The sequence below is a fragment of the Peromyscus californicus genome, unplaced genomic scaffold (genome assembly GCF_007827085.1).
Source record: "Peromyscus californicus insignis strain IS unplaced genomic scaffold, ASM782708v3 Scaffold_22__1_contigs__length_63687245, whole genome shotgun sequence".
Lineage (NCBI taxonomy): Eukaryota > Metazoa > Chordata > Mammalia > Rodentia > Cricetidae > Peromyscus > Peromyscus californicus.
The window spans coordinates 28,526,179-28,551,336 of record NW_026294525.1 but is presented as its reverse complement, the minus strand read 5'-3'; the positions used below and the strand labels follow the sequence as shown (position 1 = coordinate 28,551,336).

The following is a 25,158-nucleotide window of genomic DNA, read 5'->3' as shown; positions in this document are numbered from 1 at the left end:
TCTCCAGCTTCAGGATATATATTCTGATCCCTGCAGGGGTCGGGGAGAGTTTTATTTTTGCTTGCACAGGCTTACACAATTGTCTGCGGATATAACCCTTGCCTCTCTTTGAAGCATGAGCTATCAAAAAACTAAATAAACCAGATGGAGCCATTTTCTGATTCAAGGTGACAGAGCAGACCAATGGCTGGGGGATAGTTCTTTTTAAAGATGGAAATAGAATTACGAATTTGCTACATCTAATTTGCACCTTCCTTTGAAAAGGAAGAGCCCAAAAAGATTTTTTTTTTCAAGTACCTCTTCCTCCGGAGAATAAGTAGTAAAATTGAAAATGAGAGGAAGGTGGTAAGCTTGCCCACATGGCACATGGAGTTAACAAAGGATGAAGGAAGATTGTCAACTGCATAAACACTGTGCTGAGGGGGGACAGAGGCTGCATCCTTCGCATTCAGACAAACACTTTATTCCTGTGACCAAACAAATATACATTCTTGGTTCCCAGATTCTTTCTACACATGGTATAATTCTTGAAAATAAAGTTCTTAACCAAGGTCTTTGGGCACTTTTATTTTTCTGCAAATTCTTCAAAATGACCTAAGGGAAAATTTTAAACCAAACAGCAGTTCCCACAGCAAAGCCAGCCTCGGTATGTGTTATCACCCAAGCAAAGCAATTTGACTTTAGCTCCTCTAAGGGTCTGGGAAAATGTCTGTGTTAAGAAGAATGAAATTAATTTGATATATCTGTTTTGACTGTGTAGAAAAGCGATGATTTTTATGTTACTATTTGAACTCTATAAAAGAAAAACACCATGAATGATCTATTAATAAATAAAAAAGAAATGAGTTCAATTATTACCATCAGGGATATGACTTACTTTCACAGAGTTAAGGTCTCAGTTATACTAAATTTGTCCCATTCCTCTTGCCCCTTTCTCTGATATATAGAAACATATACAACGGTGTGTCTGGGCTTTTCTTTTTATCTATGCAATAAAGGAAATAGGTCCTGTTTCAAAAGATTATTATGGTTAGATGATGCAATCTATGTAAAATGTCTCACTCAGAGTATCTGGGACTGGTAGATTCTCTCTGATTGGTTCTGTTTTACCTTCTCATTAGTTTCTAAGGCACTTGAATAATACATGAAGATTTCAGCAGGACAGCTATATAAAGTTAACTGATAAGGGCAAAAGACATCCATGTCTATAGGTCCTACCATTCCTTTTTGATTGGTAGCTGCATACTTGGCATATAATTGTTGCTAGAGTTTTCCTGCCTGGCCCACAGTCAGAACAAATCTCTCTCACCTGCCAGTCCCACAGCCTCTCAAACCCGACCAAGTAAACACAGAGACTTATATTGGTTTCAAACTGTATGGCCGTGGCAGGCTTCTTGCTAACTGTTCTTACAGCTTAAATTAATCCATTTCCATAAATCTATACCTTGCCACATGGCTCGTGGCTTACCGGCATCTTCACAAGCTGTTTGTCATCATGGCGGCTGGCAGTGTCTCTCTGACTCAGCCTTCCACTTCCCAGCTTTATTCTCCTCCTTGCCCCGCCTACACTTCCTGCCTAGCCAATGGCCAATCAGTGTTTTATTTATTGACTAATTAGCAACACATTTGCCATACAGAACATCCCACAGCATATAATAGATGCTCAATAAATATAGCATATGATATCACATACCTCACCGTCTCTTGTAATAACTTTGGAAGGTATTTGTTTTCGTTCTCATTAAAACTTGAGAGGTAAAGTTATTGCCCAGTGCCACACAGCAGAGCAGGGACAGAATTGCACCTGAGTTCTGCTGCAAAGCTCCTGGGTTTGCCACTACAGTGTGCCTAACCTCTACCTATGTGTCAGACAGGTATGCCTTGGGCAAGTTCCTTCATCCAAAACAGAACAAGAAAGCCAGAGTAAGCTACAAGGATTATGGGAGAGGGATGGGAGGAAGCAAGGCAGTTTCTCTGCATTCTAAAAGAGGTTTCCTCCCATACCTTAATGCAACTTCTAAGCCAGATGTAACTGAGAAATAACTAATCTTACTTGTTTATAAGCACTGAACTTCAAAGATACAGCCCACCTCTTGGTATCTGCTTACACAACCCATTCAAGCAGTAGAATTAAGGGAAGTGACAAGTTGCTCTAGCCAATCACCTGGAAAACAGTACAAGTGACCTGAAAATCTGCTAAGTGCTATCAGAAGTCTTAACACCCACAGGATCTTAGAGCCATTTAACGTAAGAGCAAATTGCCTAAAATATGCAAATAGTCCAGGAAGTACAATAATTCATAATTATCACAATCATCAAAATAATTTTTTAAATATTTTTCCTATACAAAGGAAATTTTGTCCAAATAGTCTTTTCTCAAGTTCAGAAACAATAAAAAAGTGTTAATGAAAAGAAAAAGAATAACAACAACTTAAGACATTTCCCCTGTTCTTACTACTAGCTGAAGGGTTATGATGCAACTCACTTCTTTGATGTTGCCTCTGAAGGGTAACCATAGAAACTTTAATCACTGCCTTGCCAGACTTTTCTCTATCCTATGTAACTACTTGAGTTTGTTGACCAAGGTTATACCAAAGACAAGACAGGGGTGCCATTAGGTGTGCAGGCGAGCATACAGGGCCTTCTCATGAGCAAGGGAAATGTGCTTAAGAAGGTTTACGAAGGAGTTGGAAATGTTTCACTCTTTCATTAAAATGAAATTAACCTAAATATGGACAAGAAGAAAATAAATGCATTTCCTGAGAACAAAAATGTATGCATTCTTCCATGCTAATGCTTCTACCTCAAGCAACAGTGGCTTGAATATGTTCTAGTTCAACATGCCTTTGGACATTCATTTCACAGCCGTAAGAAGTTAGAAACTGTGATAGCAGTAGAAAAAGTAGCCAGAACAAATTTTAGAAGTATTAAACTGTAATTGAGGATTTAACAGGTCACAGGTGTCTTCTGAACTATGGCTCTAGCTTTTCATGCATCTTGGGACAAATCATTTGAATCCCACAAAAATCCTATCCCAGCATGATTAGCAGGGCAGGATGATGAGTCAGGGTATATCTAGTCCCAGCATAAATCAGGGAAACACATCCCCATGCCCAGAGATCTGGTCAGCACCGGAAATGCTCACACAGAACTGCACCTGATAGGTGGAGTGATCTTCCTTTCTGATTCAACTTTGTGTTTCCTTCTCCTAAGTGCTCCTGAGTAGATATGAAAATATCATCAGGTGGACTTAGTACATGCTGGTTAACCTCCCTCGAAATAAGAGCAACCCTTCAGTAATGCAAACATCCTTTACAAACTCAATCAGGACAAAGAAGGCTAACACTTGGCATGTGTCTGGGCCATCATGACATTCGTAGTCAAAAGAGAGACCAGGCATGGTGGCACACACCTGCAATCTCAGCACTTGGGGGACAGAAAGAGGAAGATTGCTGCTAGTTCAAGACCACTCTGGGCTGCATATCATGACCCTATTTCAAAACAAAACAAAACAAACAATTCTGGGTACAGGGGTACAAGACTGTAACCACAGCACTTGTGAGGTAGAGATAGGAGGGTCGGGATTTCAAGGACATCTGTGTCTATATAGTCAGTTCACGGCAATCCTGGGCTGCATGAGACCCTTCTAAAACAAGAACAGAAGGAAGTTAGGAAAGAAGGAAGGAAGGAAACAAAAAATATAAATCCTCAACCACTTTAAAGAAGTACAACAAAGTTCTGATGTTTACGACATTTGTGTGTTTGTGTTTGTGTGTGTGTGTGTGTGTGTGTGTGTGTATAAATCCCTACTTTGGTAGCTCTGCCTTATTGACCCGTAAATGTGTGCTTTAGCCTGTGAACTCATTGATTTTTTTTGTCATCCAATCATGTCCCACTACCAGCAAACTCCCATACCTGAGTTTCCCTTCCACTCCCAGTCCAGAAGATGTCTATGGACACCAACCCAGGTAGTTCTTGCCTTTAGAAAAAGTGTAATCTCTGCTTTCATGGCATTCACAGAGTTATCACATATATAAAAGAGGATTCTTTACAATACAATCCTAGAAGTAAACATTACAGAAATGCAAAGCTCTGTTATTAAAACTGACCCACTTTGGGGGTTCATAAATGATTCTCTGTGTAAAAATGGCCCTACTAAGTAGGATGGACAAAGGCAAGGACATTTAGCCAATTTTCGTTAGTAAAAATTACAGGGTGCCTAAGAAGAGTTGTGTGGTTTTACAGAAGAAACATAACTCCATGAAAATGAACTTCTTGGTCATCTCACAAGTCACGAAAATAAGAAGCGAAGAAGTGGGACAGAGAGTACAGTTAAAACTGAGACGAAGAAAAAGTCACCTGCAGTTGAAATATACCAATTAGGGCCGATTTTGACCTTCTAAAGATCCACACATCACCAATAGACTTTCAACATTTATATTGTGTGTATTGTGAAGTGGCTTGTCTGTGGAACTTCGTTACTTTGTCAATAATCATTTTGGGTGTTTTTCCCCATTGTTTAACCATGACTAGCTAGAGCTCTTGACCAACATAGCCTTCACTGAAAGGATATAATGCCCCTCATTAAATCATCCTTCTCCGCTGTTCTGCTAGAACCAGGTGCCGGAATCTCTCACCTCACTCCCACAGCTTTTGTGAGGAATTTTTGTGCACAGGTCACTGTTTAAACTGATGTTTAGTCAGTGGAATCAAGAAGGAAGCACTGGAGGAGTGGTTCTCAACCTGTGGGTTGTGACCCCAATGTATCATATATCCTGCACATCAGATATTTACATTATGATTCACAACAGCAGCAAAATTACAGTTATGAAGAAGTAGCAATGAAATAATTTTATGGTTGTGGGGTCACCACAAGATGAGGAACTGCATTAGAGGGTCACGGTGTTAGGAAGGTTGAGAACCACAGCTCTGGAGAATCCTGCTTAGAGTCCTTGCTCCACTCTCTAGCTGAACTGGTAGAATTAAAGTCAGAACACAAGCTTAAGACCTGCAGTGATCTACATAATCTTATCAAAGATCTTATTTAGAACCAAGAGTTTTTAAAAGTTTATTTCCTCTAGCCTTTGGGGTATGTACATATTTATGCTTGTAAGTGTTTCTATATGTGTATAAGAATATTGAATATATTGAACAATCTGTAATACTAAGGTAGCCCTCAAATGTATTGAAAAACCGTGCTCATGAACCTTGATCTCTTGCCAAACTATCTCTCAGAAGAAGACTGCTGATCAGATTCCAGTCCCTCTCCTCACAGTGAAGTTCAAGTTTCATGATAGTTGTTACCTTGTCCAAGAGCAAAGAGTCTTGACATATTGCAAGGGTGTTGTCCATATAATATGCTGCAACCAACCACATCTCCTTTCTGTGGCCTCACATTGACGGACCCAGATTGAGGGCAGGAGAATCAGGCCCATCAACTAACTGTCTTTAGAAGTCACCTCTCATCTCTGCTGTCCCTGACAGTTCCTGGTATAATTTGTTATACTTTCTTAATCTGTGTATCATTGCACTCTGACAGTGGTGCTATGGTCTGCCTCTCCCTCTAGTAATAATTCTCTGAGTCGGAATGGTTTGTCTTTATTTGCTTCTCTGTTGCTGTGATAAATATCATGATGAAAGCAACAAAGGTAAAGAAAGGGTTTTATTGGCTTACAGTTCCTCAACACAGGCTATCCTTCAGGAAAGTGAAGGCAGGAACTGAAATAGAGACCATAGAGAAAACTTGTTGACCAGTGTGCTCTCTAGGTCACATTCAGCTAGCTTTCTTGTACCTCTCAGGACTTTCTGCCTAAGGGTGATGCTATCCCAGTGGGCTGGACCCTCCCACATCAATCATTCACCAAAAATGACCTAGCAGGCCAATCTGATGGAAGCGCTTTCTCAACTGAGGGATGTGGTGATATGTTGTTTGTGTTCTAACAAATAAAGCTTGCCTGGGGATCGGAGGAAAAAGCCAGTCACTATATTAAACATAGAGGTCAAGCAGTGCTAGCACACGCCTTTAATCCTAGCATCCAGGAGGCAGAGATTCATCCGGATCTCTGTGAGTTCAAGGCCACACTAAGAACAGAGCCAGGAGTGGTGGCACATGCCTTTAATGCCAGCACTAGTTAACCACAGAGGTCTGGAGGTCTGTACAGACAGACAGGAAGTGATAGAACTGGGTGGAGAAAGGAAGTAAGATGGCAGGGCACAGAAAGGTACACAGGCATGAGTATACAGGAAGTAGCTCTCTCTCTCTCGGGCTGAGGATTTCCTAGCAGTAAGAACTTGTGGCTGTGGATTGTTCTATTCTTCTGATCTCTCCGCTTCACCCCAATATCTAGCTCTGGGTTTTTTTTATTAATAAGACTGTTTACCAATTCATATTACAGAGGGCCCTTGTTCCTGATGACCCTAATTGTACCACATTGACAGAAACCAACCAATACAGCCTTTGTCTTTCCAATTTCGTTATCCCTAGTGTTTTCACTACGTACTCCTCTAAGTGTTCATTTGGCTGGGTGATTGGACTGACTTAAAATGCTCTGTGTTTTTTTTTTTTAACACTGTATTGTACAATCATTTCCCAATGGATCTAAAGACTAGTTTTGTTTTGTATTCCTTACTCAGACTGCCTCCTTGACAAGTACTTAGATATCTGAAAGTCATCCCAAACGTAAAACAGGCAGCCAAAATGTGTAAGTAGATCTAGATACATTTCTTTGCTTTCACAGACCCATCCACTAGGAAGACCTGGGAAACCTACCTCCAAAACACTTTCCAAAATCGTTTCTTTTCCCACCAACCTTGTCACTACTTCCTGAGAGCTAAGCCACCATCCTTTCTGCTTTGAATTTTACTGGTCCCTTGGCTAATTTCTGCTTCTCCTTTGGCTCCCGTACAACCTGTCTCTCCAGAGCTACCAGGGTGGTCTTATGCAAACTATCTCAGATCTCATCACTCTTCTCTTGAAACCACTCAGGAAATCTAATAGAGCATCGTCACAGTCACACTTGGAATGATATCCGAAGTCATTCTGCGCTCTACAGAGTCCAATATTGTCCGGCCTGGGATCTCATTGCCTGCCACCCTCTTCTTTAATCATTGGGCCCCTGCCTCTGCTTCACTTGGTTTTTTCAAAGAAAGGTAGTTCATACAGAAGGGTCTTTCCCACTTTCCTCTGCTGCTCCTCTGCCAAGGACTCTGGAACCATTTGCTGGGCTTTTGGTTTGTTTCTAATTAGCTGTTTATCGGTTCTCTGCTATGCTGAGCTTCCGTCAGGCCTCAGTGAGACCCTGCCTATTTCCCACATTAGGAGTTGGTCTTCAGACACCCACTGAGGCCATGATCCTGAACCAAACAGGTATCCACCACACCCACGGGGCACTCTCTGGAAAGCAGGACACTGCCAGTTCTAACAAGCTCAGAGATACCTCATGATCCCTAATCTTGTCCCTATGAGCTGAGGAGAACCCTAAAGAGAAGTCAGTGCTTAAGACCGTCCTCTTTAAGCCTTCGATGTAGCCCCCAAGTCTGTCACCCCATCAACCACACCCACACCCCCTAGCGTTGTTTTTCCCAACTCTTCAACAGAGCAATCGAAGGTGGACAGTTCAGAGTGATGTCACAGTGCTAGCTGCCCCCCTGTCTGTGAGCAGAGCCTTTCCCTTCTCCATCCTGCTCTCTGACAAGAAGGGGAAAGGCTGTTTCTCATTCTCTTTCAATGCTCTAAGCATCTACAATCTTTCTCAGTATCCAAATCAGCCAAAATTATCACAAGAGACTTCTGAGTTCTCTCATTACAGGAACTATCCCAAGGCAAAAGAAGAAGAGGAGGAGGAAGGGGGAGGGGGAGGGAGGATTTAAATTTGTTTTCTTTTTTTGTTCAGGCTACAAAAACCCCATTTATAAAATTGTTACTTTAATGCTCTAAATAATGTTATTGGGCCTGCAAAAAAGATAGAGTTTCCCAGAATGCTTTCATAACCAGCAGGAATAGGCTTTTTGCAATGTCCATAAGGGGCCTGGCTCATGGGTGACAAGGCCTCATCACAAAAGCCCTGGATAATTTGGTGACTGCATACTTTGCTAGAGAGCTGGGAGAGAGTACATTTTTACACAGTCCCCCTCCTGGAAAAATTGTGTTCTGATGGGTTTAGGGAGACATTCGCTCAACTTTCGCTGCCCATGGCTATTTAGAATCCAGCAAAAAAAAAAAAAAGAAAAATTAAAAAAAAATAACGTTTTAGTTCATGGTTTAGAGAACTGGATCTGGGAAACACGTGTTATAAGTTAGACCATGAGGTAGAGAGTTGGCAGTTGACCAATCATGAAGGAAAGGGCCTGGAGCTGCCAAGGTCTTTAAGAATCTTTAAGATCTTAGGGAATCTTAAAGATCATGGCCCGTTGAGAGGGTGGACCTGGGGAGACCACTTGGTCAGTAAGTTCTTTCTCTTGAAAGCACCAGACCTGAGTTCCATCCCCAGAAGCCATGTTATAAAAAGTGGATATGGTGGTGCTCACTTCTTATCTCAGAGCTGAGAAAGCATAGACAGGCTCATCCCTGGGGGTCACTGGTCAACTAGCCCAGCCTACTTAGAGCGTTCTAGGCCAGTGAGAGCCTGTCTCAAAAAGCAAAAGGTGGGAAGTGCCTGAAGAAGGATATCTGGAGTTGTCTTCTGACTTCCACATAGACACACACACACACACACACACACACACATACACGGGCTGGGGGTGGGGAATCATGACTAGTGAAATTTTACACTTTTTTCTCAGAGACCAGGATGGCCTTGGACTCACTATGTAGCCAAGAACGGCCTTGACTTCCTGAGCCTCCTGCCTCTACACCCCAAATTCTAAGGGTATGGGTATCCACCATCATCCTGGTTCATGTGGTACCAGGGATCAAACCCAGGGTCTCATGAATGTTAGCCAAAGGCTGTACCAAATGAACTACATCCCCAGCCCTGGCCTTCTTCTGTCTATTTACCCTTTTATCTTTGTCTACTTTTTGTCCCAACTCCTCTGCCACGTTACATCAAATCCATGCTCTTCATTTTTCTTTGCGTTTGCCTGCTCCGCCTTTCTCCTTTCACACAGTTACCTTCTCACACCTGCTGGTGCCTAGGGCCAGAAAGGTCGGTGCTAGCTCCATAGAGAAGCGAGCAGTGCTCTAGAAAAGGTGACGACAACTGAAAATTAGTGAAGGCTTGCTCTGGGCTTGGCTTTATTCTGTGTACTGTCCACATGTGTGCCTTCACTGAAGACTCTTAATTACCTAAGAAGTGAGTTTCTCCACTGCCCTGTTCTCCTGCATTGTGCTTGGTTTTGTTGCTGGAAACAGTCTTCTGAGGATTCATAGAAAAAGCCCCCAAGACATGCCAGCTTGAAAAGAAAGTTAGACAGAAGCAGAACATTTGACCAACAGGTTGGAAATAAAGATGCAGCAACAAGCTAAATCTAGAGAGAAGCCTCGCGCTGAGTCTGGAAGCAAGGTCTGATTTTTGCACGTTTGAACTCTTGGGGCAAAACGTGACTTTACCAACCATGCTAATGGGGGGAAAGTTCTAACCCTTCAATAATTTCAAGAAAACCAAACTATGGTTGAGGTCGAAAGGAGTACTTGATTTTGCAACACCAAGCATCCCTTCTGAGGTTTCTCAAAAATGCTGTGGCTGTCCCACACAGAACTCTCTCCGTACTTTCACCACAAACACAATAGCACTAATTCAGTGTACATGGTAATCTAGACCACTTTGGGGCTGCTCGGTGGCAGATCTCAGAGACTCCAATACGTGCTGTCCTCCAACCTAAGAGCATGAAAACGAAACACACTTGAACCAAGCCCTTTGAATTTCTGTATCACCTTTGAAAAGAAGGTGCCAGACAAAAGTGATGGGAAATAGAGGTTTATATTTGACACGTTCACGTGTCGACATAAGTGACTGGCAGCACCATATGAAAGTAAAGCCAAAGACTACTGTAAAAGTCGGGACGCAGATGCCTGAACCACTGTTCCCCAATGCTTCCGTGCATACGCTCCTACAGGACCAACGTCAGCTGGAAGTCAGATCCCAATGGCCCACATGGACTGCGGTCCAGGCAAAGAATGACCCCAGGCATTTCCTTAACACTTGGAAACACTTAAGGCTCTTTTCTTTCCATTTCTGGTCAAGCCGTTTGGCAAGCGGACCCAGCCGGCCCTGTGAAATGGTCTGCGGCCTTATTCACTGGCTCCAAGGAGAAACTACCTGTTCAGTATATCTCGGGTAGATCTGTAAACTCACTCCACCATTGCCATATCGTCATCCTCTGGTTGCTCAGACCAAGGAATGGCGGTCAGAAAGAGCAGAGTCGTGCTGCAGGGTTTGTTTTGTTTTGTTTTCACCTGAAAATAAAATAGAACTGCCCTGAAGATCTCCCGTCAACAGACAGGACATAGCCATGGCAGTCAGTGACAGGACCAGCAGTCAAGTGAGTTGTCATAAGGCATAAGGTCACCTTTGCCACTACCTTCAACAAGAAAGTGCTAGAAACAACTCTGTGGTCAGCGGTTAAAGGGGCTTGCTATGGAGCCCGAGAACCTTAGTTTGATGCCCAAGTTTCATGAGGATGAAGAAGAGAACCAAATCCAGCAAGCTGTTCTCTGACTTCTATTTCTCTGTGCATGCACGTGCAAATACACACACACACACACACACACACACACACACACACAAATAAATGTAATTTTAACGTGAACGTGCTGAAAGAAGGTAATTAAGCAATGCCTGCCTGTAATCCCAGTGCCTGGCAGGGTGGAGGGGAGAGGATCGGATAGTCACAAGGCCATTATCCTTGGCTAAATGGCAAGTCCCAAGCAAGGCTGGCCCAAACGAGACCCTATTCCAAGAAACAGAAACAAGTCCTCATGTGGAACTTGGGAGGTTGGGGCAGAGGGATTGTGAGATAGAGAAACATACAGTAAGACTCTGTCTCAAAAAAAATTTTTAAAAAGACAATAATAGAAAGAAATCATGGAAGAAAACCTTCCTGCTCAACATGATCAGAGAGAAACATGTTGCACACGGTTCACTCAAACATTTTTAAACATTAGATGACTATCTGGACTCCCTTCAGTCATGAGATGGTTTCTTCAAGGAATCCTAACCCTCGATGCCTCTCTTTCTCTGTCATGTAAGGACACAGGAGAAAGGCAGCCATCCACAAGCCAGAGGGTGCCCTCCCCGGAGCCAGGCCATTTTGGCGATGGATGTTGGACTTTGAAGCTGCTAGAATGTGAAAAATCAATTTCTGTTCTTTAAGCCATCCAGTCTGTGGTATTTTGGTGCAGCAATTCAAGACTGCCTATTGCATGACCTTATGGAAATAGTTTTCTAAATTCCCTTAAAGCTCTGGGACCCTCGGCCTCCTCTCCTTGCTCTGTTTGAATCCTAAGAACTCTCCCTAAAAGTTCCTAAGAACTCTCCCTAAGCTACTAGCTTTCAAGGAACACAGTGTCAACTCACATGGCAAAGGAAATAAGAATGTTCTCAAAGTCTTAAAATCACTAGAGTTCAGCTTTTAAAACCTCCATTAAATAAAAAAAAGTAGCAAACATAGAATTGACCATTTCTGCATTCCAATGCATATAACCATTTTTTAATTTTATTACAAATTTCAAAGATTTTTTTTTTTAGTTGTCAAGCTAGGGAGAAAATTATAATGAAAAAAGTTGATCATAATCATCATTATCAATAAAAACTAATTATGACACATTTATATGGTAGCACTATAGTTCCTTCTCTCTGCTAAACTTATTTTAAAAAAAAAATAAGACTAGGAACTAGGGTTAGGATGTATCTCATTAGTAGAATGCTTGTCTATCATGCACAAAGGCCCTGAGTTCAATCCCCTGTACCACAAAATTCAGCATGATTGCATATACCTTTAGTCCTCACACTCTGGACATAATGGCAGAAAAACCAGAAGTTCATCCTTGACTGCATAAGGCCAGCCTAGACAGCAGTCAGATTTTTCTTTGGGCCACCAGCTCACAAATAATGACACAAAGACTTCTTATTAATTATGAGAGCTCAGCCTATAGCTTACTTAGACTTGTTCCTAACTAACTCTTATAACTTAAATTAACCCATATTTTTATTAATCTTCATTCTACCATGTAGTTTTACCTCTGTCACATTCTGTGTGTCCTACTCTGTCCAAGTCTGGCTATCTTCTCTGCCTCTCTTCCTCTCAGAGTCCTCTCTCTGCCTGAAAGTCCCACCTATACCTCATGCCTAGCTACTGGCCATTCAGCTCTTTATTAAACCAATCACAGCACTATATCTTCACATGGTGTATAAATATCCCACAACACTAGACTACACGAGACAATTTCCTTAAGAAAGGAAGTCAGGCCGGGCGGTGGTGGCGCACGCCTTTAATCCCAGCACTCGGGAGGCAGAGCCAGGCGGATCTCTGTGAGTTCGAGGCCAGCCTGGGCTACCAAGTGAGTTCCAGGAAAGGCGCAAAGCTACACAGAGAAACCCTGTCTCGAAAAACCAAAAAAAAAAAAAAAAAAAAAGAAAGGAAGTCAGGACAGTACCTTTGTATGCTGAACACTGTAGCCTGGAGAAGATGCAATAATAATGCATGCTGAATAAATAAGTAACTGAATGAATGTATGAGACATCATAAGGATCTCAAGTTGCACAGTATAAGCCAGTAACTCCTATGGACTAATTTGAAATTCAGAACAGGACATCAATGGCAAATGAAGTTATGCTTACAGATAAATGAAATGGATCAAATGTCCCTCTTGGTTTAAATAGACAGGAGTCGATTTTGAGATTTCATAAAAAAAAAAAAATACAAGTTTTTTCTGGATTAGACACATGGCCAAATCTTTCCTAATAATCTCCTATTGCCATTGTAACAAATCACAACTTAGCTGCTTAAAATAATTCAGATTTATTTTTCTCATTGTTCTAGTGATCTGAGATCTAAACCCAACATACTCTACCATGCCATTCTTGGGATTCCAAGAGTGAATTGATTGATTTTCTGGTCTTTTCCATCTTTTAGAGGTAGCCTGCATCCTTGGCTGTAAGCACTTTCCACCTACAAGGCCACACTGACTGGGGGAGTCTTTCTACAGTGCATCTCTATGATCCTCTCCATCCTTGACTTTTACATGGAAAGATCCCCATTACCACACAGGGCTTGTCCAGAGTTAAGGTTTTCCATTCTGTTTTAACACCAGTTTCTGTCTGGGCCTCCCTTCCCCATATAACCTATCAAGTCCACAGGTCTGGGAATTAGAATGTAGGCATCCTGAGAGTCCATTTTTCTGTCTTTCATACACAATATCAGAATGCCGCTGGTATGTTTAGACAACAATACAGTTTCCACAGAAATTTTGTGTATTTGAATGTAAGTTTGAGTGAGTCTATAAGACTAGATGAGTAGGAGACTATTTTTGAAATCATTAAATGTCCCACAGAAGGATTTAGACGGTTTTGTAAGTAATGATTCTCTTTGTGTCAAATTAATGTGAATAGCTGTCATCACTGTTTATATGTCACAGTTTGAAAATGACATGATTATAAGGTGTGTCCAATCTACAATACATCAACTTGTAAAGACAAACAAGACTCAATGGAACTTTTTTAATGGCTACTGCAAGAGTCAAAGAATACAGTTTAGTAGTAACTCAATCAGTTACTACTGTAATCTGTAATCCCTGCTCCCTGCAGTCTGAGGCAGGAGTACAGAGGCCTACTTGGATAACATAGCAACATCCTGTCTTAAAATAAATAAGTAAATAAATCAAATGAAAGCCTAGACTTATGGTGCTGAAGCTGAGCCCTTGTGCTCTGGTTGAGACATGGAAACAGAAGAGCAATGGGTCTATGAACATATGCACATCAAAGGCAATGTTAATGTCAAGTTCAAAGATCAGAAAATGAGGACTATGAGGCTTAACAGACCTTAGAAAGGATGCAGGAAGAGGCTCACAGAGGACAAAGAGCACCTAGATCTAGAAACCCAAATAAGAAGGTAGACCAGTTAGCACCATATGCCAGAGACCAAAAGATCCTGATCATTTTGCAGTAAGGAGTAAAATATCACTAGAGTTTAGAAGGGAAGATGGGGGTGGGGGATTAACCAGAGTGACTTAGACAATCTCTTGCCATAGAGTGCTAGGCTTTCTCCTTTACGTATGGTGCTGTTAGTTTTGTGGCAATAACCACATATTAAGCAAACAAAAGATTTGATGTGAATCCCTTCTCCTTACCCTACAGACTGGACTGCTTTGGGCTATCCATTAAGTCCTTTTATTTTCGCCTTCAGTTTTCAACTGACAGCGACCTCCAGAATCTTCTAAAGATCATAAGCATGATGCACATTTTCTGTAAATATAATATCTCTTGGCTTTCTCTTCCTTGTTTGTAGTCACTACAAAAAGGTTTGGGTGACAGGAAATATAGGTGTTTGTTACCAGAGCAAAGCACTCAGGCTTAGGGAGAAAAAAAAAAAACCCACACACAAGAAAGACAATGGAAAATAATACAGCAAGCTGTGTTTGCAATTTCTTGACAGATGATTTCATTTATTCTAAGCGTTCTTGTTTAGTTAACTATACAAATTTTTAATCATATAAATGTGGTGGTATTCTAGCCTCCTGCTCTTGATTAGGCTTGTCTTCCAGCTGATTTCACATGCCTCTGGCTTCTGGCACTGCATTCTCATAAATACTACATCTGGGGCTGCAGGAATTCCCGGCCATACCTGTTAAAAAGTGTAGCCTGTAGTTGAGTTTATTTTACTTATCTTTTGTGCTTTGTGTTGTGTTTTCCCAAGGCAAAATGAGAAACAGCAGTGCGGTACATTTCTCTGAGTCAGCAGCACCATTGGCCACCGGCTCTAATGCCACGAATGTCTGTTTTCTTTCTCTCTTTTTCCATCTTTACTTCTTTGTGGAATCATATGGTCACCATTCATTCATGCTTGGGATAGTACAGTGGGAAAGATCACCAGGCCTTATGCAGAGACCACTTTGTGTAAGTCTTTAATAACTCAAAGGAAAGGATCAGTTTTGGGTGAGAGTATGCCCAACGATGGAACTCAAAGACCCGGAGCCTTGCCTGTACGCTAACCACTCCAAACACAGGATGGGGTTTCCAAACATTCTTAAAGTAGTCTCTAGCCATTCTGAAAATTGTGACAAGGTGCAAGAAGATGCTGAAATAAAAGAGGAATCAGAAAACTGACCTAAGTTGTGTTGCACATTTGATGAGAACAGAATTAAAAAAAAAAAAAGACAGCATTTAGTTATGAAGTTGAAGACTGTCGTGGGTGTCCATTGCAATGGTTTATATGTGCTAGCCAACCTTGTCTTTAGAGTCATTCCATAACAACAACAACATAATGAGTGAAACAAAATTGAGAAGCCAAGCAGTGGTTTGATGCCATGAAAGTCTTTGGACACAGCCCTGGTTCTTATGTAGCCATTTCCAGTCCCTTGTTTCCCTCAAGAGTCAAGTCAGCATGGTTTGAAAAGTCCTAAGAGCCTGTACTTGTGAAATGGGAATTTTGCTGCACTGTCTTTTGTAAGTAACTAATACAAGACCGACAGAAAATGCTGTCACAGGGTAGTTCCCTCGCCTTTTACTCAAAGTATGATTACAGGCCACTGCCCCTGTCATATTCAAGAAAATTTTTAAAGATGCAGAAGCTCATATCCTTATGTGGACCTTCCAGATGAGAATTTGCGTGTCAGGACTGGAGAGATTTGGTGGGTAACAGCACTTGTCACATAACCGGGAGGACCTGAGTTTGGGTCTCCATCCCCCACATAAAAAGCCATGTGTGGCCCTGTCCAGTCATAGAGTCTCAGTATGGGGTAGATGGAACTAGGATGCTAGGGCTTGCCAGCCAGCCTTGCTGTAGATTCAGTAAGAACCTCTGTCTCCGAGTAGTGAAGTGGAGAGGGATGAAGCCGGACACCGCAAGTCCTTGTCTAGTCTCCACACATGTTCATGAGCACACAAGCACATGCCCATCCCCACACATATACCCACTCACACACATATACCCGCATACACACATATGCACACACAGAGAATCTGCATGTTGATGGATTCTCTGATTATTCATGCACATATTAACATTCGAGAAGCGTTGCTCCAGAATACCACCCAGGAACCCCTTTTGGCATAGAAGTCACGTGTGACTGTAACTAAGAGAAAATAGATAAAACTGAGATGAGCAGAGCAAAGAACTCTGGGAAGCAGTAGGACTGAGCTCTACAAGCATGACCTGGTTGAAATTCCCTCCTGGGGTGACTTTGAACTCTACACACACACACAAACGGAAATCAAGGGCAGAGATGGATCCTGTTAGAAAGATAAGCCTTTATTCCTTATCATTTTTTTCTTTTCTTGTGTTATATGTACCACCAATTTTTTCACATCTTATTAGTGCTTTGTTTGTTTTCATCATTTTAAAAGGAAAACCCCTTGCCTTGCCATTTTCCAGAAGTTCTTTGAGGATAATATTCCCTTCACTCTCCTTGGGATCTTCTAAACCCAACCTAGTTCAGATCATGCATCTCACTTATTAAAAGGAGGAGGAGGAGGAGGAAGAGGAGGATGAGGAGGAGGAGGAGGAAGAGGAGGAGGAGGTAGAAATGTATTTTAAACTTTTGAAACATGATATTAGGCCTTGAGCACATACTTCCATTAAAACACAAATTAAACAGAAAGCCATTAAGAGTAATTGAGATTCTAAAAGTGTTTGAGAAATAAAGACCCCCAACAAAAGCAACATGAGATTTTCCTAAGTTTTCTGGGTGAATGGGCCAGTGGGCAGCCTGAAGACACAGGCTCACAGTGAGCATGTGACACTAAGCTGGACAACTCCTGAACATCAAACACACCTGTTAGTCACTGTAGATGAAATGGAGTTCCCCATGGAGAGGCCCTACACCGTAGAGGCACTAAATAACCCACAATGATCATACAAGCTTAACCCTAGCCATGGTTCATGGGTGTTACACCACCAAAATGCACTTACAAAGAACGGTTAGCCTAGTCAACACTTCTGTCAACACACACTGTCCTTTTCTATCTGAGCCTATGAACACATCAATCATCGTCCATTCTTTCTGCAGATGTCCTTTTCTATTTCCAATCCCTTCCTATTTTCCCTATGGGCCATTCCCCAGTAATATCCACTATTCTATCTTTGATTTATTTATTTGGACTTCTGCATTCTCATAAGAAGTATGACCTTCCAAAAGGACCTACTTTAAGGATAGCTGGGTTGGGTTTTTTAGCTTTCTAATAGATAATATAGTCAAAAATACAGTCAAAATTTGAGCTCAGGCAAATTGTCAGGATGATTTCTTTGTTGTTATTTTTGTTGTTGCTTTGAGACAAGGTCTCGCTGACCTCAAACTTGTGATCCCCCAGCCTCAGCTTTCCCAAGTGCTGAGATAACAGATGTGAATCACCACTCTTGGCCAAGTAAAATGCCTTAAACTTTTAAAATAATAATATTAAATTTTACAGCACATTTCCGTTTTCAAGTCACTCATTTTTAGACTGTTTAAATTCTTCAAAGATCACTGTGCAATGGCTAAGGTGTTTACTGCTCTCACACCCACTTACAGATAAGACATTAAATCTGAGGTCAAACTTAATGGTAAGTACAGTCTGAAACCCAGCTTTTGTAAACCTGAGATAAGTGGTCCTGGGGTTACCTTACAGAGTCCATTGCTGTATCCTTGGTTTGGTTGGGGGTTTTTTGGTGTTGTTTGTTTTTGTTTTTATTATTTTTTTTAAATAGAAACTCAAATATAAAATTATGACAAGTATCTTCCCCCACCATTCATAGTATTTCACAAAACGTGAGAATTCTATAGTCATAGGAGGCCTGGGTCCCAGGACTAAGAACTCTTCCTGGGAGGGAGGCAGGGCCCCTGCAGCAGCAAGGAAGAGGCAGGGAAGGAACGCACGTCTTCCTGCCACTCTGACTTCAGCCCTTGCTCTAGTATAGGCTCATCTGCTGTTGGAAAAGTGTCAGACAGAGACAGTAAGTTCAGCATTGGCTACATTACCTAAAAGCCAAGAGCGAGGCCTCACTTCTGCTAGAACCTTGGTATTATTCCCTTCTACCAGGGTCTTAGCCACAGAGCCCAGGAGCTCCCAGTACCTGAGACAGGACCCAGGGGTAGCATAGGTTCCCGATTTTCACTGCATGAGTGCAGGCAATAAACGACTGTGTAGAGGCCCCTGTTATGAAATCAAACTCTGAATCTGTCAGCTCAACCCTTCCACCTCCTCTCCCTCATCTTTCCTCATCTGGCCACACCGGCTTTCCTCCCTGTCCATGTGACAATGGAAATATGTGCTGCCTTGTATGGTTGGTCTGTAAACCAGCTCCTTTCCTTACTTACTGGCATTGTTCCTTGAGATTAGCTAAGGCCAAAGCTATTACATTTCTATTTCTCTTGAAGGACACTGTAAATTGTTTGAGCTTCTTCTACTTGGGCTATATTAAACAAAGTTACAAGACCTGTGTCTCCTTCCTCGCTCATTCTGGATTGCATATGAATTGCAATTGTGAAACCAGAGTGGCCCAAAGGTTGGGGGTAGTGGTCAGGGGATGCTTACACATTCATATTTGAGCTGAGTTGATGAAGAAAAAAGTATGTAATAAAACAGACCCCTCAAACAGAGAGGAAAAATAAATGATGAGGACCAATAAGGGCATAAATTACTCGGTAAGGTTATCACTAAAACAAAGTTTTGGAAGAATCTGCCAATAGACTCAACAGAAAAGAAAACAGTAACAAATATGTTTCTGGATGGTAAAAAGATATTCTCCAGAATATTAGAAATGTTTAAATGGTTGATTGCCATTTTAAAATGACATATAATAGATTAATATAATAATTTATAACAGAGCACCCACAGTCTCTGTAGTATTCTCACAACCCTCAGAACATGAGCAGTTCTAACAGTTCAACATAATTCAGGGATTAAAGCAATTATGCATCTTGTACATGTCACTGTGTATTTACTATTGGGGTTATCAGTTTCTTTCCTTTATATAAGTTACAAACATACATCAACTTTTTTTTTGCTCATGTATGTATGTGTGTACATGCACATGTTTAGGTGTGTAGGTGCCTGTGGGTGTGGAGATCAGAAGTCCACATCAGGTTTCTTCCTCTATCCCTTTTCCTCCTTTTTTGGATTTTTTTTTTTTTTTGAGACAGGCTTTCTCACTGAACCTGGAACTCATCTTATTGGCTAGACTGATTGGCCAGCAGCCTCAGAGATCTGCCTGCCTCTGCCGCAGCACTGGAGTTTACAGATGCATGCCGCTTCAGCCAGCTCTTCCAAGAGCAGTGGAGATCCATGCATCCTCATGTTGACCCAGCAAGTACTTTATCCCCTGAGCCAGTCTCCACAGTCCTGAAGCAGGCTGGTCTGACTTTAACAGTTCACATCACACAAAAAGAGAACCCTGGTTTCCTTTTATTGGCATGGTAGACAGGCTCCCAACAATTCTATATCTGTAGCACATTAATTCTTGATAGTAACATCTGTGAGAGGTCTCCGATAGACAGAGGCTTTGCCTCACAAGTCTTGCGAGTACAGGACACCCCAGCTGTTTTCCCAAGCCTGGTGACCCAGACTTCTGGCTTCCATTATATCCCAAGGTAGATGATGTTCACTGAGCCAAAGAAATCACAGCTTGATAGGCATGCTCTTCTAAGGTAACCGTTTGAAAGGCCGGAGACATCTCATCCTGAGATTAGTTACAAAATGTGACAAAAACCACCTTTCCGAGAAACAATGTTGCTGCAAGCTTTTGGTCCATAAGTGCAAGAGGTTCATCCTGCTCTCCTGGGCTGCTGTTGAGCCAAAAATCTCCTGAGCCAAGCTCTCTCGCAAGATTTCCTGGACTTCCTGTCTCCGTGTGAGCCAGAAATACCCTGAGAACGACCTTTCTTGTGGTAATTCTTGCACTTCTGCTCTGGGATGAAGATAATCCCATATCGGAGGAAAAATTTTAAATTGTGAAAACATTTTCGACACACAGACATTCAAATGAAGTAGGTTCCCCTCTGGGGAGGAAAATTGGAAATGATGGTTGGTTGGCCCTAACTCATCTCTTATAGGAAACAGTCACATCCAATGATCTAACATTTTGTAACTTCTCTGGAATATTTTTACAAGGAAATGTGCAGAATAGTCTAAGAGATGCTTTAGAAATGTATGTTCTTGGCTTTAAAAAAAAAAAAGCCAAGTTGAAGAAACATACAAGGAAGAACTGTGTTTTTAATACATTAGCATCTGTGATATATCATATCATATTTGTTTTCTTTGTTCTTAACCCCTTTGTTTCAAGGGTCAGGATATCCTGATGCTAAGGACTCTTGCAAAATAACTGAACGAAAATAAAAATAGTCAAACACTTAGGAAACCCTTGAGTGGCTAAGTCAGGGAAGTTTGTGACTGAGGAGGGACTTTAAGACATTGTTCAGGAAGTATGGCGTGGAGTGCAACAGCCTAGATGTTAAAGAGAACACTCTGCTTCCAGAGGTCCTCCATGCCTTCATCTAAGGGAAGGCTAAGGTTGTCAAACTAGGCGGATGAGTCCAATTGCTATACAAATCCTTTTATCTCAACAGGGGGATTAAAGAAAGAAATCTTGCAGGTAAAGTGGATCTTCTATTTTTTGCTCCTTGGGTTGTATGAATATGTAGTGGTTATAGAAAAGCTGCAATATTTTAATCATGAAATTCTCAGAAAAGCACTGTCTCATATTTATTATACATATTTATGTCTATGTGCACACACATACACACACACACTGAGGGTTTTAGGCTTTTTTTCATCTACTAAGAAAGAAAGCAGGTTTACAGTATACTTTTTCATCTAGAAGAAGAAAAAGGGGGGAGGAACCACGTAATTCATTATGAAAAGCCAGATTTATTCGCCATAGTTTCAGAAGAAGAATGACAAGATTACAGTGAGCTTTACTGCTTTCAACTTCAAAACCAGAATGAAGTGGGAGCAGAGGGTTGAAAAGAAAGCACTCTGCAATGGTCTTCCTCCTCTCCCCGAAACCTCCTCCATGCCCCCCTAAAGAAACATCAAATGATTGTGTGATCGACCAGCGGTAGGAATGGAGAGCAGGAGCAGTGGCTTGTACATCAGCAAAATAAAGTGCCAAGCCAAACAAAAGCGTTTGCGATGCAGAGACACTGAGCTCCAAGGAGGACGGGATTGTTACAATGGCTTTTAAGAAAACAGGGGCTTTCTGTGTGAATGTGTGAGTTCAAATTGTTCCTACAAACCCAATTTGCCGGCAAAAATGCCAAACATAATACCACCCCACTTTCGTTTATGTCCAAAGCCTTTCACATAAGCGACAGGGGGTATCTCTGTTGCAGCTTTGGCTCTGACTTCCAGGGTCAACCCCTTCATCTCTGAGCCTCAGGAAGCAAGAGGCTTGGCCCACGGTTGTCCTGAATTCACCACTCTGGGGTGGGGAAACAGTAGTCAGTGGCCCAGATATTAAGCCCACAGTGTGGTCTCTCTGAAAAGAATCATCCATACTTGCTTTTCCAGGCCATTCATGACCCCCTACCAACACCCTTTAAAATGATGACTACCCTTTGAAAATGGGTTTTTAACATCCTGAGCCACGTGTCCAGGCTAAACAGACGCCCTGTGCATATGCATAAGGACCTTGACACTTCCCTAATCCACTTTTTTCCAGTTAGCTTTGGAATGTGATTCAATGTTATTTCCTTCCAGCTGAAGGGCAGCTGAGGTTACAAAAGGCTTTGACTAATAGACCAAAACCCAGTTAGTTTGCAGAGAACTTTGACAGCGAAGTGGGTGGGGTGGGGAAGGAGAGTGTTTGAACTGTGGTCCTTAAGATCAAGCCACCCCCATCCCGTGCAGGCACAGTGGACAGACAGGGCAGGCCCCCCACCAGGCCCTCCGGAGAGAAGCAGCTGCAAATGAGCTCCAGCAGAACTCAGCTTCCCGTTTTGCTGAAAGCTCCGTGGGATTTGCAGAACCCGTGTCTAGGAAGCTTCTAGGCTTCCTGTGCCATAGGGGTTAACCCCTCACCTGGCACTTCTAGATAACTAGGCTGTGAGGGGCCGCCGCTCAGAGAGGCATGCAAAGCGGGGGCCCCAAGTCTTTGCCTGAAGTCTTGCGTGGCTCAGCCACTTGACAAACTTGACAAGCAGCAAAAAAAGCTCGTAGCAAACAAACGAAACGGGAGGAAGAAGGGAGACGAAGGCTGAAGCCTCGATGGCTCCCCCCCCCCCCCCCCCGCTGTTGTTCCAGCTGTAGCCTGGGATTAATTAAGTGCTGTGAATTCAGTGCCTGAGAGAGAAGGGGGAAAATGCACTGTATCTCTAAGGAAGGAAGGAGTCCAGAGACGGTTTCTCAGCAGTGAGGAACCTTAGGCGGTGCATCGGTCTCGTCTCATCGCCAGTGTCTTGTGCAGGGGCTTGGGAAAGCCAGAGAGGCTGTGCCAGGCTGGAGGAGACTTGTCTTTCCAAGGCTGGAGAGGATTTCACGCGGGTTTGCCTGCAGCTGCCCGGGAAGAAATTCCCCTCTGGTGGCAGCAGCCGCAGCAGCAGCAGCAACAGCAGCAGCAGCAGCAACAGCGGCAGTGGCGGCGGCGGCGGCGGCGGCGGCGGCGGCAGCCCGACCTCCTCTTCTGGGGAACAGGGCAGAATGCCTGTACTAGAGCGGTACTTCCACTCGGCAGAACTAGGCAGGAGGTGGACGGCCCCAGAAGGTGTGCTGCCCTCCGCCCTAGGCAGCAGGCCGGGGTGCCAGCAGGGGCCGCTACCCTGGGACTTGCCAGAGATGATCAGGATGGTCAAGCTGGTTTGGAAGTCCAAAAGTGAGCTGCAGGCAACCAAGCCGAGGGGCATTCTGGAAAATGAAGATGCTTTCCACAGCTTCCCAGGTAAACTGACAGTGGGGTGCAGAAGGTAAACCTAGCCAGGTCCCATCGCTCTGGGTCCCCTTCTTGGGTCAAGGAAGGAAGGCAAGCCGTGCGGACAGGGTTCAAGGGCTGACTTCAAAAAACGTTTGCTCTATTGGAAAGGCGTCTGAAAGTTGAGTGATGGATATGCTGAAGGAGTGTTAGAGTGAAATCAACAAACCCAGTATAGGGGTCATCTTGCTGCAGGCTTGTGCAGGTCACATCTTAAGTTTCAGCCCCGAGGGGAGAGTGTGAAATTGGATCTTCTTTCATGTCCATCCTTACCCCTAACGTTTCTTGTCCATAGTTAGAAATGTCTCTAGCAGAGTGTTTGCCTTGAGATGCTTTTCGCACCTCTTTATGAAAAGTAAAAATGTAGCCTCCAAATTTTAACTATGCAACTTATGTAGCGTGTGTATCATGATCCCAGAACAGAGTAAAGTCTGCATTCTTTTTCAACCCTTGCAAGTTAATAAACTGTCCCTGCCTCGGTTTCCTCTTTGGCGAGTGATGAATACCCCTACAGAGATGAAGAAAACTCAGGTCATCTACCAAGTGTGGAGATGATGAGTCAGAATGGCTTTATTCATGTCATAAGAATGTACTGTTTGGGATGGGACAGTCAGTTGGACCTTTGCTGCGTTTCTAATGGGGGGGGGGAGTGTCAGGGGTAGTGGGGGCTACAAAGATGCCTTCGGGACTCTGTAAACTACAAATACCATAACTGATGGCTTGGTGCTCCCCGCCTCTGGGGGATCTGCTGGTGAGTGTTTGGAAAGCAGCGTGTTCACTTGAGTAGAAAGCATAGGAGTGTGCTTATGCCTTTTAAGTTCCGGCCATCCCCATGCAGTGGAATCCTGACATGCCACCAGCGATGAGAGATGGGGGCAGATGAAAAAGATAGACTAAAAATCATCTTCCTTTTTCTCATGGGAATGGGCTGAGAGTAAAAACTCCCTTCATTTTCTTTCAAATAACTTATGGCAGAAAGGTTCGTTGTTTGTTTTTTACACTAATTTGCCTAATAATTTATAAAGAATATTATTAGAAAGCAATGCTGGGGGAGTGTCTGAAAACAAAACCCAGTGTTGTTCTTTAGTAAACAGTGAGTATTTGAGCACTTAGAAAAGAGAAGTGAAGCAATCAGCTTGAGGTTTGTGTGGCATCTGCAAGATGGAGGCCAATGGAAATGGGTCTTGGTCAGAAGAAATGAGGTAATGGGAAAGTCATTCATATTTCATGGGAGCAGGGCAAGGAAAGCAGAAAAAGCCACCTAGGCAGAAAATGCAAGGATGGCACCCCAACTGCTCTCACCCCTGGTTTGTGTCACTAACTGAGATGATTAAAACTCACATCTCAAAGGACACCCTTTCATAAAACTTCCTCGTCATCGTGTCTGTGGGGAAAGGTGCACGTTCTTCTTTCATCCACGTGAGCGGGGTCTGACTCCTCAAGCCCTGACATCCTGAGCAAGCAGAGCTTTGTGACTTTGCAGCTACTTCATCTTTGCATTTTCCTGGTTGCTGAGAAGGAAAGTTGAGCCTCTCACACCTCTCTACTGGTTCCTCCCTTGCCCCTTGCCATGGAAAGTGCTGTAACTGATTCCTGGAGAGAAAACAGCACCCATCCATATCCTCCTCACCTTACCTACATTGGGGTGATCTCTATTTAAACACACACACACACACACACACACACACACACACACACACACACACACGGGGGGGGGATGTCTGTCTGCTTTACCTGCCTCCCCATTTTCTTTCTGATTGTGAGCACAAAACCTTCTTATGCATCAGCACAGGGCCAAGATGATGAACCCAGAGATGAGTGGCATCACCATTCAAGTTGTCTGCTGCCTCGGGTGCTCTGCAAAGACATCATTGGACCACAGCAGTAATAGCTTGGGTTGTTCTAGCTATGTATGGGGAATGAGGGAGGTATGCAAGAAGGCACCAAAACAAACAAAAACTTCATGACTCTCTCTCTCTCTCTCTCTCTCTCTCTCTCTCTCTCTCTCTCTCTCTCTCTCTGTCTCTCTCTCTCTCTCTCTCATCTCACACTTACCTCACAATCCTCGGTCAATTTAAACTTAACAATGCTCTTCAGCAGCTCTGCACATCAAGTGGTATCAGC

The 25,158-nt window shown here is 42.9% G+C and overlaps 1 protein-coding gene across 2 annotated transcripts in view; it reads left to right on the top strand.

The window, feature by feature from the left end:
• Pde7b (phosphodiesterase 7B) overlaps positions 1 to 25,158 on the top strand; it is a 311,632-nt gene that overhangs the window by 146,354 nt on the left and 140,120 nt on the right. The window contains exon 1 of one of the 2 annotated variants that reach the window (XM_052751152.1): positions 22,455 to 23,004. The exons of the other annotated variant lie outside the window; for it this stretch is intronic. Coding sequence (XP_052607112.1) covers positions 22,767 to 23,004 — 238 coding nt within the window. The 5' untranslated portion in view covers positions 22,455 to 22,766. Of the gene's footprint in view, positions 1 to 22,454; positions 23,005 to 25,158 lie in introns of those variants that run through there. 2 annotated transcript variants of the gene reach the window in all.